General features: G+C 45.6%; 1 protein-coding gene across 1 annotated transcript; it reads right to left on the reverse strand.

Annotated features, from left to right (window-relative positions):
• Positions 1-1225: 1225 nt before the first annotated feature.
• Positions 1226-13177, reverse strand: DIPK1C (divergent protein kinase domain 1C). Its single transcript, XM_074146790.1, has 4 exons — positions 12995-13177; positions 7066-7743; positions 3168-3332; positions 1226-2444 (listed from the first exon to the last, which is right to left on the reverse strand). Exons 1-4 carry the CDS (start codon positions 13175-13177, stop codon positions 2229-2231), a joined length of 1242 nt encoding a protein of 413 aa, XP_074002891.1. The 3' UTR covers positions 1226-2228.
• Between the last annotated feature and the right edge of the window lie 2979 nt (positions 13178-16156).

Below are 16156 nucleotides of genomic sequence, written 5' to 3' on the forward strand. Positions count from 1 at the left end.
GGACTTGGGGATAAAAGGCTACCTCAAGGCAGGATCATCAATGTAACTGCATGTACATCATTCCTGACAGGCACTCACTCTCGCCTGTAGTTAAAAATCATGACTTATGAAGTCTGAAGTTTTCTCAGATGATCTATTCCATAGCTCCACTGTTCCTTACTATTAGAAAGCCTGTAACAAATGTCTAACCTGAATTTTCCTTGCTACAATTTAAGCTCGCATCCACCAAGGAAATCTGGACAAGGCAGTTCACTCCTATTCTCCTTTTATGTTTCTGAAGAGTGTTACTGTGCCTCTCTTTAGTCTCTCCCTCAGACTAAATGCCAGTTTATTCGATCGTACATCACAAATCAAGTTTTCACAAAATGAGCCATTTTTTTTACTTCATTTTCCTATTTCTCCTTCATCCCTTTTTCTTCATCTTCACTCCGCCCCCAACTCTTTAACATAATCAGAGTCTATCCTTAATTATTTTCTCCTCCATTAATTTTACAGCTTCGTAACAGGTCTTGTTCTGTAATTTGGGTTTCTTCTTATTCTCCTTCGCCGTCCTGCTTTTGCAAAGGATGATCTTAGAGCATTGAAACATTGGCTGTCTCCCTGGTTAGAGGAGAAGCGTGGATTGAGCACAACTTTACCAGTCAGGAGCTCCTAAACTGTAGCTCTGGCTTAGCAGCAGCTTGTCTTCAGTACAGCCCCAGGCAAGGCAGCTGACCTTGCCCTCCCTCTGAGCCTCTTGAGGGCTTGAGTGATTCTTAAAATTATGGTTGTTTTTGCAAGAAATCGAAAAAAAAATAGCGTCAATCTGAAAATTTGAGCTAGTTTTGGGTAACTGTCAAGGTCTCATAAGCATCTCACGTTTCTAGTCACAGGCAGGCTTTAACATCACTTTAAAGAATCACCCCAGAAATTGAACATTTAAGTATGGTTAGTGCTAACAGACTTTAGGGCTGTGATAAGGCCGAGGGATATAAAAGTTTAGGTCCTGTTATGTGTCTCATATCCACAAACCAGTATTGTCAATCTTAATATTAAAGAGACTTTCTGAGCTGAGGGCTGTCACAGGCTGCTGGGGGTTTTTTTTGTGGGGTTTTTAATGCCAAAAAACAGCTCATGGGTATATTGGTCAGTATTGGGCCTAAATGCATGCAAAGTCTTCTGAACCCATGTGTTAAGTTTCTACAGCCACTGCTACACAGGTTTGAAAGGCAAAGTTAATGATTTTAAGTTAATCTAGGGATCTTTATTCATGTAACTGATTACAAGATAATGAATTCTTATGAAAATTTTCATTTTGTTCATTAAAATATACCGTGTAAGAAAACTCCGGGTCTGGATATTGTTCTGTTCAGTGCAAAGGACAGATTGTTGGCATTCCTGGGTAAATCTGCTCTCTGGCAAAGAATTGCTTCTTATCAAGTGCTCTGATGTTCAAGTGCCTGAGGGCTTGTTCACATGGGAAAATTCAGTGGCATTATTCATACCTCTCCACTGCAGAATATGAGTACCCACATGGGAACTCAACAAGGGTATAATTATTTTGCTCTAGAAAAGTCCTAAGTACCTTCATGTAATTTCTCTGCAGAAAGTTAGCTATGGTAGAGGTAATGCAACACACCAGAGAAAATGCATTTGGGGACATCAGAAAGGACTACTCTCTACAAAAGCAGCTCTTCACTCGTGTGGCAATCCATTTCCCTGTTTGAGGTCAGTTTTTCACACAGAACACCCTGTCCCTGCTTTAAAAAATACCTCATTCTATGGAGAAGTTAAAACAAAAACCATGTACACCCACCCATTTTTTAATTATTGATATTAATTTTACTATATTTACACTTTTCTTTGTCAAAGCACCATCCGTACGTAAATGCATCCCTGCTCTGACCACAGCTCTCTGACAGATGCTATCTGAGCAGCGACTACAGCTCTTGGTAAGCAAATGATGTGCTGAACGCTGATGGAGAGGGCTAGCGCCAGCTCAGGAAAATAAGCAAGAGAATCCAGGTAATGTAAAACAATTTCACACTTGAAAGGATATTAACAGGACGTGCTGCACCTGCAGCCATGAATTTCATTTGCATGGAAGAAAAACAATCTCTGCGCTGTAAATGTAATATAATGGGTGGGAGAGAGGGGAGAGACGGAGAGAAAGCAAGCACAGGCTGCCTCACATACAGCATCCCTTAGCCGCGTCTGGGATGTGGTCTCTGCAGTTCTGCACTTTGTGTCTACTCTGCCCTTTGCAGTTCTCGCTGAGTGACCCGAAGCAGGTGGTATAACTCGGAGAGAGATTTCAGAGTCCTCTGATGCCCAGCAGCGTCCACGTGCCCCGGCTCGGCGCACTCCTGCACTGCCTTCTGCAGCTGCGGCTGCAGGGGGAGGGAAACCAACGGTCCTCTGAGATTTGGGGAAAACCAGCGACGGAATATTTTGTCACAAATTACCTGAAGAAAGGGAAAAGAGCAGATTGTCGACTTTCAGGAGCTACAACTAATGCTCTGCTGCTTCTCTGGGGCTGTAGCAAAATGTCATCTAAATGCAAAATGCCTCCAGCCATTCCAAGAGGAAAGTATGGAACAGGAGCATCCAAAAGGCTACGCTCCAGCTGAGGAACACCCGCTTCATCTCAGACTGCTCTTGCACTTCCACATAACAAGTGGTGAGGGTGAGGGGGTGGGAGAAGCAGCCAAAAGGCCACCGAGCTTTGCTCCCCTAGCCTCTCTGCTGCGCTAGTGCCTCACACCAGCACAAGTTGGGTGAGCTTTAAGACACCTCATCCCAGGGCCAAGACTCTTCTCTCCACTACATCCACATACTGCATCTGTAGAGTGGAGAACCGCAGCCACAAACCCCCACTGCTTGCACATGGACAGCCACAACTTTACCATTAGTGGAGAGAGCAATGACAATCCCCTGCTCCTGCTTCCTCCACTCTCCTATCTGAGGGCATTGGGCTAACAGCTACGTGAAAATGTGGCAAACAAACACTACTGAATATAACGGTCTGTTTGCATGATCTAAGATGGGATTTCTGAATTGAACTGGCACTTATGTGGCCAGGTTTATAAGCCTGTCTTGATCTCACAGTCTCTTAGTACGTACCATGCATTTTGTAGTCGATGGGATTTTAAAAGAAATGGACGCATAAAGCAGCTGTGTCTACTCACTTGCAAGTTGTTATTGGCTCTCTGTGCTCCACATTTTCTGATTTTCAGATTGCATTTTGAAAAGCAATCAAAAAAATTACAGTCTTCATCTCCTGTGCAGTTCTGTTCGAGGATGTCCCTCATTTTGGGTTCAAAAAAGGCCATATCCACATCAATGGCCACCACCTGTGGATCAAAACAACCCATCAGATCTGGCACAGCGCAGCCTGCGGGACAGGGCTGAGCAAGCATTCCTGTGCTGCTTGCTTTTGGAAATGCTGTGCTGAGAGCATCTGCCAGTGGGGAACTGGGATCACAATGAAAGGGCTTTATTTCGCTTAACTGAGCTGCACTAGTTTTATGAATACCACTTTTTAAACAAAATCAGCTAATGCTTACAACTCCAGGAAAGGGAGAATTATCTGTGGACAGTATGTGTCCCTGGGGTCAACTGGATTCATTTGCCTTAAACTGGGACTATTCAACTTGAAGATTGATCTACTACTTGTTGCAGCTTATGCAGATGGAGCCTCCCCCTTTTAATTATATTATGGTGCAAAATTACCCGCAGAGCAGACGGTATCATTTCAAATTCACCATCCAGATGAAACCTCTGACTTTACCATTGTGGAGAGGAGCAGCGGGATGAGCAGAAGCACTTCGACCTGCTACAGTTCCTGCCATTGCATTCAGTGGGTTTGCATCTGTTCAGCTGCAGAAAGAGATCCCTGAGGTTGCTCAAAGTCATGACTGGCTTTGCCCGGTCCTGTTTGCTATGGTTTGACTCATTTACTGTGCATTGTTCTTATCCTGCTTGTCTTGTCCAGACATATGGTCCATAACAGAGTCCAGCCAGCAGGTGGTCTCAGCTGAAAAAGCAAGGCCTGAAGGGATCAATCAAGTGCAGAGCTGCTGCCTGTGCTAGGTTTGAGACCATTCTGGGACCGGAGGGCTGTAGTCTCAGTTTCTGCCAGTGTCACTCCACCCGTCAATACCTCACTTTAAAAAATCACAGCAATAAACAGGAAAAGAAAGGAAGCCGGTAATGGGATGGCAACTGCCTGACGTGAGACAAGCTGTGGATGACCACAGCAAACACAGCCTGCCTTCAGTGCCATGGGTGCAGCAATCAGGGGATGTTCTGAGTTGCGATTAACATTTGACAGTCAGGGTCAGAGATGCTCCCTTCCAGCAGCTGACACACCTTTTCATGGAGGGAAATGTCTGGAATCCGGGCAAAGCACGGTTACTTGGGCTCAAATGATAGTCCCGCTTTTAAGATTCAACCTCCCAAATAGCAGGGGAAGCTGAACTGTGTGGCTGGAGCAGCAGCTGGATTATCCCCAGGAACTAAAGATGTCTGGTCTGGTAGAAGGCCAAATAAACCTTCCACAGGCGAAAGAAAGCACGGTCTAATCTTCATTTTATTCTACTCCTTTTTCCCCAGGGAAAAATCTTACAGAGATGAGGCATAGCTTAAAAACTCAAGTATTTCTAAGCTTCTTGGAGAGCTTGATAATGACGACGTAGCCTAAGGCATTTCACACGTTTAAACAAGCAATTTTTTTTTCTTTTCTTCTTTACTTCCTTAAGCTTTCTGCAGTTCATTTCTTTGGAGAAGAGACAGCAAAAGCAGTGCAGGGTTTCCCCTGTCCTAGGGTCACTGCATCAGCTCCCTGGTGGAGTCTGTCCCAGCACCGAGCGCCTTTGACAATCTGATCAATTGCTCACTAAGGAAAAACAGCCCTGGTTCCCAAACGTGCAGCTGCCAAAGGGTTTGGTGGCTTCACTGAAGTTCATCTGTTATAAAAATGTGTGGGCATCCAGCCAGACCCTGTGAAGATAGATCTGGGTGACACTCTACCTATAAACAGCTACATTTTGGTGGAGGTTGTTATGATTGTAATTGATGATGAAGATACCTAAGGAAGTGCACCAAGGACCCAACTTGGCTCCTGACCTGATTTAAAGTCATGTTTAAGGTGCTGTAATCTTTCTAGTTCTCTCTGAGATGCTGGTAAATGAGGAAGCTCTCCTGGAGCACTGTATATTCACCCAGACCTGCTTCTAACTCTGCCCCTTATGTAGCTCCCTGGCATCTTATCATTCCCCTGGATGATCTACCAGGCAGGGATCTCTCCCCTCTGTGCTGCAGGAACAGCATGAAAAGGCTGGAATGAGGGCTGGAGGATTATCCCTAGCATTTGAAAATAATCCTCAAAGTAGAACTATTGCACTCAAGGCACATTTCTTTGGGCATTAGCAGTCTGGGATGAGGAATAGTGGTACCATTAGGGGTATTTGTTATTATCCTATACAGAGCACAAGAAAAAAGCAAGTGAAAAAATTGCTTAAAAAAAACATGGGTGACAAAAGAGGCTGCCTTGTTGTGTCCCTGTTCTAGAACTGGTTGATAAAACCACCTAGAGTTTCTGCTTCTCTCTCTCCTTCCCTCTTCACCAATCAGAAACTGTCTCTGTTCCCCCCCTGCAGCTTTCTGACCGCATGTATCGCTCGTCTCCCAGCCCAGCGGGGCGATAACAGATGATACCAACAGACTGTAAGTAACGTACAACTGGGAGAGACATGTGTGAACGGCAACTCACTTTTTTTTTTATTTTTTATTAATCCTCCTAGAAAATACTAAACTAGAGTACTTTCCTATACCAGAAGGAGACTGCTGTCTCTTTGGACACCAGAAGTCGTGGGAGGGTCCTAGAGAAGCAAGACTCATCAAAAGGACTCATAAGGGAAGACTCAACCGATATTCTTTCTCTTTTCCTACATAAAATCTCTTTTCCTGTAAGTTGGCTGTAAAACAGGTGCTCTGGTGTGTGCTCCATCAGTCACAGTGCTGCGTAACTGAAAAAGATAGGCGAAGCCCACCTTGAGGAATCCCTGTCGTACCTCACTTTGCCTACATACTGGTATGCTATTTTAGTTTCTCGCTGTAGCTCCTCACCCATTCCTTGTTCAGCTGCTGTATTGCACCTGAATAAACAATGGGAGGGAAAGGAAGGGCGAAGGGGAAGCACTCTAATTGCTCTTAATGGCTATATGTTTAGGCCATGTTTGTGTAGCACTCTGAAGATGTGAGTGCTAATATAACACGCAGTGAGTACTGATTCAAGTCTGAAAATGCTTTATGTTCACTGAGAGTGCAGAAACTCCACTGATGTTGCTGCAAACTGTGAGCCTGGTTCAAACACTTACTTACTGTGCAGTGCCTCCAGTCTGTACACACAATTCCCACAGAAACCAGTGGAATTTCTGCCGGCAGAATGAATGTGAGGTAAATTCAGCAATGTGGTGCTGAGCTGCATCACTGCTTAGAAAACATGCATAGCTATTGAGGTCTGAGTTACAGCTGTACAAAGAAAAGTCGAACAGTAACAGCACCAGGGAGTTTCATGTCACTGTCCTTGGATCATTTCCAGACCAGATAAGCTGAACACTAAAGCACAAAGATGTGTTTGGATGCCTCCCCTTGTGTCAGGCTAGAGAATTCAGCCTTAGCTTTCAAATTCAAAGAGTTTTTCCTTTCAGCATCACTGCCAGAAATAGTTGTTGTGATTCAAATTACAGCTTCATTTACAGCTTTTGAGATCTCCTTGCCTTCAGAGGGTATCCCTCACAATATCCAAGGGACGCTGTCGATGCCGCTGTCTTTGCAGAGGTGAAAAAAATCAGAACTGAGCAAGCAGTTCTCAAAAAAAAAGCAGCTGGATCTAGTGCTCTGAAACGTGGCTGCACATATTACAAAGAGGAAAAGCAGTGCAGAAGCTCCCTGTCCCTTGTAAATGCATTGGTTTTGCAAAAACGTGGCCAAAAGTTGTACGAGGAGGGAAGCGTCCTTTTTACACAGGCACTAGAATTTGACCTCAAATTGCTGCAACACCACCCCAAAGACCCAACTTACCGTGAGATCGCGCCTGATAGCGAAGTTTTCAGGTTTGATGTCACATAGGTGAAGTCTGTGAGAGAAATCATTATCAAAGTGCTGTACCATGTCCAGAAAGCTGAGTGCAATGTCAACGATGGCTCTCACCCTGCTTCTGTGGCCAGCAAGGGAGGGACCGACTACATTTTCCAAAGGAAAAAGAGTTTTGTGCCAGGCATGTCCAGCTGTGAGGTACTCCACAGCATAAAAGTGTCCACACGAGCCAATAATTCGTAGTACATGTTTGCTGAAGTCCTGCAGCAAACTGAAGTAGATATATTCTTCCTGCTGGAGCAAGGACCACATGCTGGCCACCTGTGCTTTCCAACGTGGTCCCTTCTTCCTTGTCCATAAGGGTCCCATGGTATTGTTAGACAGTTCTAGCCCCAGGACATTTTTGACCTCCAAGGCTACCATGAGCAAAAGCTCTGTTTCAGTAATATCCTGTGTTTCCACCTCCTCTAGCATACTGAGATGCTGGTAGCTGGAGAAGATTTCCTTTTTGGATTTCAGGATGATGGGCTGGCCTCTCCAGTCAGCCTGGATGACCTTCTTACCTCTGTCATAGTAAAGGCAGTGTTTGTACACCAACTTCTGTGCCACACACAGGTCTTCACAGAGGTCACCAGTCAGGGCTCCGCTGCTGTAGTCAAGACACTGGAGTGAAAGAGCAGAATATTCATAGAAGGACCATACACCCATGGACCACTTAGAAGAAAGGCAAAGAATCAGCAATAATCCTAACCTCAAGAGTCTTGCAGCAATGGTTGTACCACAAGTACACACCTTCTGCAACAATTGGGTTATTCAATGGTTTTTCAGAAGTCTCTGGAGACCTTTTACCAGGGGCAAACTTGCTTCAAAGCAGGGATGGTAAAGGACAGGCTTTTTTGGGGCAAGGAAATGGACTAAGATGACCTCTTACTCTTAAGTTCTTGCCACATATGAATTCAGTGAGACAAGCTTTGAACACACTTGTCTGAGCTATGTGAGATTCTGGGCTGCAACACTTCAAGGCACAGGAGATAATTCCCAGTGTAATTCAGGACTTCTCTGGAAGGTTCAGTGCAGCGTAATTGAGACATCCCCACTTAAATTACAGGAAAATCCATGGGTAGCTGGAATGCTGGGACTTTCCACAGCCCTGTGTGTTTCAGCCTTGCACTCAACATGCCCTGAATGAAGCTGCAGGAACCTCCTACTGCACTACCAGGAAACACAGAAGTTGCACTCAATGCCTCTTGGACCAAGAACTTTTGGAGTTTTTAAATATGCAAATGCTGTAGGACAAGATTACATTTCCAGTTCTTATATGGATTATCAGAAGTGACATTTTAATATGAATTACTTAAATACTTTTAATACTTCTTTTTTTAATTGGGAAAAAATCAGCCCATGGAAACTGCTGCTTGATAGTTAAGTGGTCACTGCACATTCGTACAAGAACTGCAAGGATCCCCTCACCAGTCCTTCCTTCAACCCATAATTGTTTCCATACCATCATTTCCAAAAGTGTAGGCAGTCACTATATTCCTATGGGCATTCAGAAGTGCAGCTGCAGGGACTGCTTTGGGCGAATCAGTAGAGGGGATGATCAGAGGTCTCTGGTGGAAGGGGAATAGACTGTGGTGGTGTAGAAAGCCAAACATCTGGGAGGCGGCTTGAGAACGTCAGCCGCCTTCATTGCTTTCTGGCATTTGAACCTTCTTTTAAACAAGTTGGCAGCTACCCCTGCATGTGGAATACTTGCAACGGCTGTCTGACCCCCACCTCGTTTGTGACTTGCTGTTACATACGCAAGAAACGCGATCATAAAATTCAAGTGATGTATTTTCTTAGGACAGTCTCTGAGGTGTGCACCAGAGGAATACATTCTGGATGCAAGGCAATGTTCAGAGTCCAACCTTAAAGAACACACTGGAGAATGGGTGGAGGATTAAGTCCAAAATCCAGGAATGGTGATAAATTGACTAAACCAGCTCACCGAGGGCAGTTCAGACAGGCATAAAATTTATTTATATTCTGATGTTCTTACAGCCCAAATGAGAACATTCAGTGCCAGCAAGGAGAGCCAGGTAGGCAAACTCTGGCATGAATGTCCTGACTCTGAGTCCAAGGTAGTGTGCATGTGTGAAACACACACAACTGCCTCCACAGCCACAGCAGGGGATGCTCAGGCAGACTCACTGGGCTGTCCACAGACCTCAGAGCACACAGATCAACGTTCTTGCTTTTGCAAATCTGCTCCTATGAATGTAATACAAATTTATTTTCCCCTTTTAAGTAGGAAATGCAATTTTTCTCAACAGAAGTGGTTTAGGAGTTCTTTCCATCTGGAACTCTAAGCAGTTTTAGAAAGACTACAAACAGAAGGAATTTTTGGGGTTTTCTTTGGAGCGTAAGTATAATCACATTTAAAATCATTGCTTTCCTATTGAGAAGACCACAACCTAACTCTTCTTCTGGTACAGTGAGAGAATATATGACTTAGTTCTGTAATTGGGTCCATATGGGTGAACACTTGCCCCTGTGGACAATTTTACTGTGGTCCATCAAGTTCAGTCTTAGAGGGTCCGTATGCATGGAGCCCTTGCACCTGGAAGAACACATGCCCAGAAGACCTGCAAACACATGAACATGCAGCTTATTTTCTTGTGCTGCCATCACGTCATTCTTAACGGCATTAATGAGAAAGAGTAGTTGTGGAAAAAACAGTCTCACTTACATTTCCCAGACATAGGAGATGAGTCATTTTTGAACCTGGCTGCTGTCTAGGACTTGTCCACTGTTGCATTGGAACCCATAAATCTTTGTCTATTAACATAGTATCTGACAAGTAGTCTCTTAATTGGATTCTTCTTACACTGAACTCATACAATGTTTTGAAAACTAGGATCTGTGAAAGAGGACTGGCCCAGGAAGAGCTCTACTCACAGAATGTAGTGAGTTGTGAGTCACTCAATGGCTTTAAAAATCTCCTCAGTTTCCTGTCATTATAACCCAAAAGGCCAGCAAAGACTGACTGCACCCTTCACATCCTCCATAACTCATGTCATTCCAACTTCTGGTGGTTTATGTTTTTCCATAAACATAATACACTGAGCAAGCTTAGCTCCCCAGCCCTCCCACTACAGTGCTTATTTTTTCAGCCCTCAGATGACTTTTGGGTTTTTATTCCCTCTCTGTTTCTTCTCTCCATTTTTTGCACAGACAGAACTGAATGCTCTTGTCCAGTGCTGCGAAGATGGCCAACAGCCCTTCCCGAATTCTCCTTCTTGGAGACATTTGGTGATCATATCAGCCTTTTAGGAACAGACTGCACTGGTAGTTCATGTTGAAGCAATTATTTGACCCCTATGCCCTTTCCAAAGTCATACAGTCTTCCAAGACAGTCTTCCATCTTATTGGCACAGCTTGTACTCATGTGCTTCCCAGTGTACTGGCTTGCATTTTACCGTATTAAAACACATTTTGGGGGACTGAAAACTTTTGACCAGATGATTCAGGTTACCCTGCAATGAAAAGATGGCCTCTTTATCATTTACCAACACAGGAACCTTTGCACTAACTGCAAACTTTACCATACAATATTTTATATCATCATGATGACTGCTGATAAAAAGAATAATCAGTTCCCCAAAGAAATCTTCCAGAAATGGTCCTCCATACTGCCATCCTAGTCTTAATGACTACATTTTGAGAACTGTCAATGAGACAGTTTTAAATCTAACTAATAAATGTCCTTTGAATGCCACCGTGCCAGATTTTTTAAGCTAAAATATGAAAGTGATACTAAGCCAAAAGCCTTATAGAAAAGCAACTCTACTACACAAAAAATGCAAACACAAGCATGGTTTGGAATCTCTCATCTGTTTCTGTTTAAAATTGGCTACATAATTTTTAATATCCTTCATACACTTATCAAGAGAAGTTTAAAAAAGCTGTGTTTAAATTCATGTAAAAGTTTAAATTAATGTAACCTCACTCAGGATTTAGGTAAATTTAAATAACTTACTGTACCACCGTCACTTTTGTGTAGATCTGCCCTGAGACTGAGTCCTGCCTTGATATCAGGTACTTCTCCTGTGTAAATGCAATAGTAAGCAAGGTTTTGGAAGGCTCAAAACCTATTTAATTTCTCCAGAGAAAACAGAAATTGATCGTTATGATTTAGTGTGTTCAGTGTAAATGAAGATGAGAGCCGTGTTAGGAAAGAGTAAGTGGGTTTTTGGAGAGATAAAGTTGGTCTCTGCAAAATGCCCAATGCTACTTCAGCCTTCCCAGTGCTGTACGCTTCTGCTCAGATGTACCTTTTACTCAGAAGAAGGAGATAAACCTTCAGAAATACCACTTGCAAGGGTATACTACCATGCAATTTTCACCCACTTGCTTAAAATAGCTCATCTTATCTCCTACTGAAAATATGACAGATGACTAGTAAAATAGTTTTTCTTGGAAGCCTAATTTTGCTTAATAAAAGGTGTGAGACTCAAGCTATCAGATTATTTGTTTCATAGATCAATTGCACTTTCTATAACTACAAACTTCGTGCCATCTTCAGAAGATGTATAATGACTTATTTCAGGGCCGATGAAGATGAGCTCATTTTCTAATTGTTCCACTAGAAGGACAATTCCTTTCTAACTTCATCTAAGAAAACTGTCACTTACAAACCTTAACAATGCTACTGAAGACTCACCTGTGGAAACAGATGAGCATAGCAATCTCATCCTCCTCTGGAAGGAGGGTCTGAAACTGAGCTATCACAGTGATGGAGACAATTTTCCAAGCTTGTGCCTGAACTCTGATCCCTGTCTGGGCTTTTGCAGTCACGCCTAACGCTCTCCAAATTGAAGAACAGCGACAAATCTCTGTCGATCAGTTCTCTGGCCTGCGTGATGGCAAGGGCCTGGATCTCCCTGAGCTTGGTGGCCCCTTGCAGCTCCTCACCTCTGTGCTCTTCCCAGCCATGTAAGGAGTGGGCAGGATTCATCCCTTCATGGGCAATCCCGAGCTCAGCTGTACTTCAACTGACTGCTGGGGTAAGAAACTGAATCTCACTGCCACTAAAAACACACTGTCAGGACTGATGCCTCTAATTCCTCTTCCTTCATTATATAGAATTCAGGGAAAAACTATGATCAGGTTTTGCTTGCCGCAGTAATAGATTATTTCATTTCCATTAGGATTCCTCCCTTCCCACTGAACCATTGGCACTACAAAAACCTTAATTAAGAAACGAAGCTCAAATCATTAACCCACGCTGCTCCTCTTTTCTAAGTCTTTCCCACACAATTCTAAATCTTTTTTATTTGTTTGTTTGTTTGTTTGTTTGTTTATTGGGGGGAAGGGAGATTTTAATGAATACTCGTAAATCCTTTCTTGAATTTCAACTAACTACATCTTAAATGCCAGCCCCTGACAGACGTAAAGGAGGCGTTACAAACTGTGCGGCGTTTCAGAAAGACGACTTTTGTACAAACACCTTTTCGGCTACATAAAAACTAACAACAAGCGAACAAACAAACAAACCAAAAGCCGGACGGAGGTTTCCTCCCGCTTCGCAGGGTTCGGGACGCTGAGTTACCCTTCTCAAAGCGCCCGGGAAGCACACCCGCGCCCCAGCCCCCTGCCTGCACCTGCCCTCGCCCCGGGAAGGGAGGGAGGGAGGGAGGGAGGGAGGGAAGCAGCCGCCCCCCGCCCGCCGGCAGCCGCCCGCCCGGTCGCCCCGGGGGCCCGCCGGTGATGGGGCACCTCCGGCGGGACGGAGCCAGGCAGGAGAGCCCCGGCGGGGCGGCCGAAAGCGGGTGCTCAGCTCATCGCACCGGACTCCCGGGGCTTTATCCTGCCGGGCAGCCCTCTCCCAGCTCCCCCCGAGGGATGCCCCGCGTCCCGCCGGGGCACGTACCAGCCTCGCCAGGATCCGGTGGCTTTTCTCGTCCGTGCAGCGCTCGGAGAAGACGCTCCTGTGGAGGAGGAAGAGCAAGGCGCTCACCACCATCCAGCAGGCAGCCCAGAGGAGGAGGAGCACCAGGGTGCATCGCCGCCAGATTTTGAGCCGCAGCCGCTTGAAGCTCGGGATGCCCCTCATCGTGGCGCCCGGGCTGGGCTCGGGCGGCCGCTTCAGCCGCTGCGGCCCCGAGCGAGCGGCGGCGGCCGGGGGAGCCGCGCTCCCCCCCTCGCACGCTTGTCCCGCTCCCCGCCGGAGCCCATCGCCAAACGCCCCCCGCCCCGCCGCTGCCTCACCCCCCGCTTACCCCCCTCCCCGCCGCCGCTCCGGGCCCCGGGGCGTGAGAACTCCCTCCCGGCGGGCTCCCCCTCCCCGCCTCCCCGGGCCGGTGCTGTCCTTACGGAGCCCGGAGCGCCCCTTTTCAATTTAAGCCACGTAGTTCCGCCGGCTTTTGTCTGCTCTCCCCTGTGCCAAGCGGCCCCTGCCCCTGCCGTCACTTGGCGGCTCCTGCCCGCGCCCCACCGAACCCCCACTCGCCCCCGTCCTTCTTCCCCCTCCGAGTTTCTCACCCGAGAATAAAAAGCGTTTTGAAGGGTGATGGAGGCTGCTCTGGGAACCAGCTCTTCCCTATCAAAGCAGCCTGGAGACGGACGGCTCCTTCTGGTGAAAGCTTCGCCTCCCGTCAAATGGGGGGAAAAAAAGAAAAGGAAAAAAAAAAAAAAGTTTATTCTGGAGTAACTTCTCCGGTTTTATCCAGCTGGGGCTAAAGAAGGAAGAGAGAGAAGCGACTCAGGTGCCCATTCACTAACGCACTCCCTAGGCCCCCCTTACGGTGGGTCACCCCTTGAGTCTCCAGCAACTTCCACAGCATCCCCTGCCTGCCCCTGTCCCTGCAGGGAAGGGGCTGGCTCCTGCCCAGCACCCCCATGCCCGGGCTCCCTCGGCAGCCAGAGGAGAAAGCCAGCGGAATGGCCCCACTGAACACGTTGCCAAACCAGGGCAGGACCTACTGGATTCGAGGGTGTTGGGGACGATAAATTGTCTCCCTGACCTCTGGCAGAGAGAGCATCTGTGGCTATGTCCCTCTTTGAGGAGGAGTCAGCTTTATGCGAGTCTCTAATATATTTTTGTTAATGTTTCAAAGAGGTCAAAGACCCAGATGTTTGTTCCTATGAGGCACGCAAGATCCTGGCATCCTTTCCTCAGTCCAGGTGCAGATGTTCCCCATCTCTGTTTAGACCACCACATTCACTGTTTTCTCCCTTAGCTCCTTCTTGAGAGCACCTCACCATCACAGTTTTTCAAAGGGAAAATTCATATTCTAAAGTACAGCCCAATGTAATAAGGGTATCTGATTCAAGCTTACTGTCAGATATGATGAAAAAGGACCAGACTCATTTTCTTTCCCTTATATGGATGATCACCTCAGGCTACTTGCAATCTCATAGCAGGAAGATGAATTGCAGTTAATGAAACCACTCGGAGGGTAAATTATTTACCCAAATGAGTAAGAATAGCAGAATCTGGCCCGTGGGTGGAGAACTGCAGAATAACTCAGCAGACAAATTTTGATGTGCATCTTGTGTAAGTTGCTCTGGTGTGCATTTTGTTAGTAAATTAATTTACTATGACAAGGGGAAAGTTCACCATTGGAGAGCTGCATTCAGCGATATATGTTCTGTATCATCATGCCCAGCTTAATGGAAAATATCTCCCTGTACAAGTCGACATAATGGAATTTGACCTCTCAAAACAGCAAGGGGATGAGCACAGGTGCAGCACACTACACTTGCTGCTATTCACACCTTTTGCATGGCCAGTACAATTCTCCCCTACACAGCAAAGCAGGGCTTGAAATACAGCTTCTAAGTAGATGGCAGAGTATGGCAGAAAAGAAAAAGGAGAGATAAAAACATTGCTGAAAATACCACAGATTTCTAGAGACTGACAGTGGGGAGGGGGATGAAAGGAGAGAAAAACCAATTTCATCTCCAAAGAGTCTCAGAGGCAGAATCGTTATCACTAGCCGCATCTTCTGTCGACAGTCTGTTCTGCTCTCTCTTTCTGCCATCTCATTTCTTTACCTGCACAGGCTGTCTATGGCCATCCTTTTTATATTTGCTTTTTCATGCCGAGAGGAGCCTTCCTTTTGAAGCACTGGTGATACAGTCTGTTTCTTGGGAATGTAGCAAGTAGGGCAGACTGATTGGGCAATGAGGAACCGAAAACTTTTAATCCAATTTCTCAGTCTGATACAGTCTTTCAGAAGTTGTCTGTGATCAGTTTTGGGTGTTCATCTTAAAATTCCTAAGACAAGTGGGGAAGGGCAAGAGGGAGAGCTACTTAGCCGTTCCTCCGTAGGGAGTACCAGCTAGGCTTGAACACAGCCAACCATCACAGCCAACCTTCACTGAGGAGGAAAAACTGCAGAACAATGAAGACGTAAAAATATTCTGGCATTTTTATCCAGGGATCAAAAATGATGCCATAGCAATGTCTGGTGCAATCTCGGGATGGCAGGATATGTGTCCCACATGGAAGAGGGATGCAGATGCTAGGGGAAAATCAGGCATCAGAATATCTCCCTCCTTGTGTAATAGTTTAGACACTACCAAAACTATATGTATTTTACGCTTTATTTTTTAAAGTGTGGATCTTGACTTCTCTGTGTGTCAGCATTCCCCAAAGGATATTATGTATCATTATTTCATGTCTGTGAAATTCTGTTTATGTATCATTTGTGTTTTAACGATAGTTCTGAAAACAAATCTTAATTGCTCCTGACTTTGAGCTAGGAACAAAGTATGGAGACTTCAGATCTGGTTAGGTGTCATGACTGAGCTGCTCTAATTGCTACTGAAAGGAACAAGCATGTTCCCTCCCCCTCCTCCTCCACCATCACCTCCCTGTTTTCCTCTTGGTTCTTGCCTGTCTAGTCCAGTCCCTTCCTGCAGCAAAAGATGTGTCTCACTGCCTTACTGAGTTTGCTTGACTCACTAATAGAGCAGGAAGCTGTAAAACTGCTCTTTGCTGAGATTATTTTCAGACAGGTGAGAAACCAGGCCAAGTACCAGGTCCTGCACTTGGGTCACAACAACCCCATGCAGCGCTACAGGCTTG

Source organism: Numenius arquata, chromosome 4, assembly GCF_964106895.1.
Source record: "Numenius arquata chromosome 4, bNumArq3.hap1.1, whole genome shotgun sequence".
In the NCBI taxonomy this organism is placed as follows: Eukaryota; Metazoa; Chordata; class Aves; order Charadriiformes; family Scolopacidae; genus Numenius; species Numenius arquata.

Coding starts and splice junctions, on each gene's coding strand:
- DIPK1C (XM_074146790.1), bottom strand. CDS start 13,177: ATGAGGGGCATCCCGAGCTTCAAGCGGCTGCGGCTCAAAATCTGGCGG. Junction 7,744..12,994: donor ACCGGATCCTGGCGAGGCTG/GTACGTGCCCCG, acceptor CTTTCACTCCAG/TGTCTTGACTACAGCAGCGG. Junction 3,333..7,065: donor CTATCAGGCGCGATCTCACG/GTAAGTTGGGTC, acceptor TTTGATCCACAG/GTGGTGGCCATTGATGTGGA.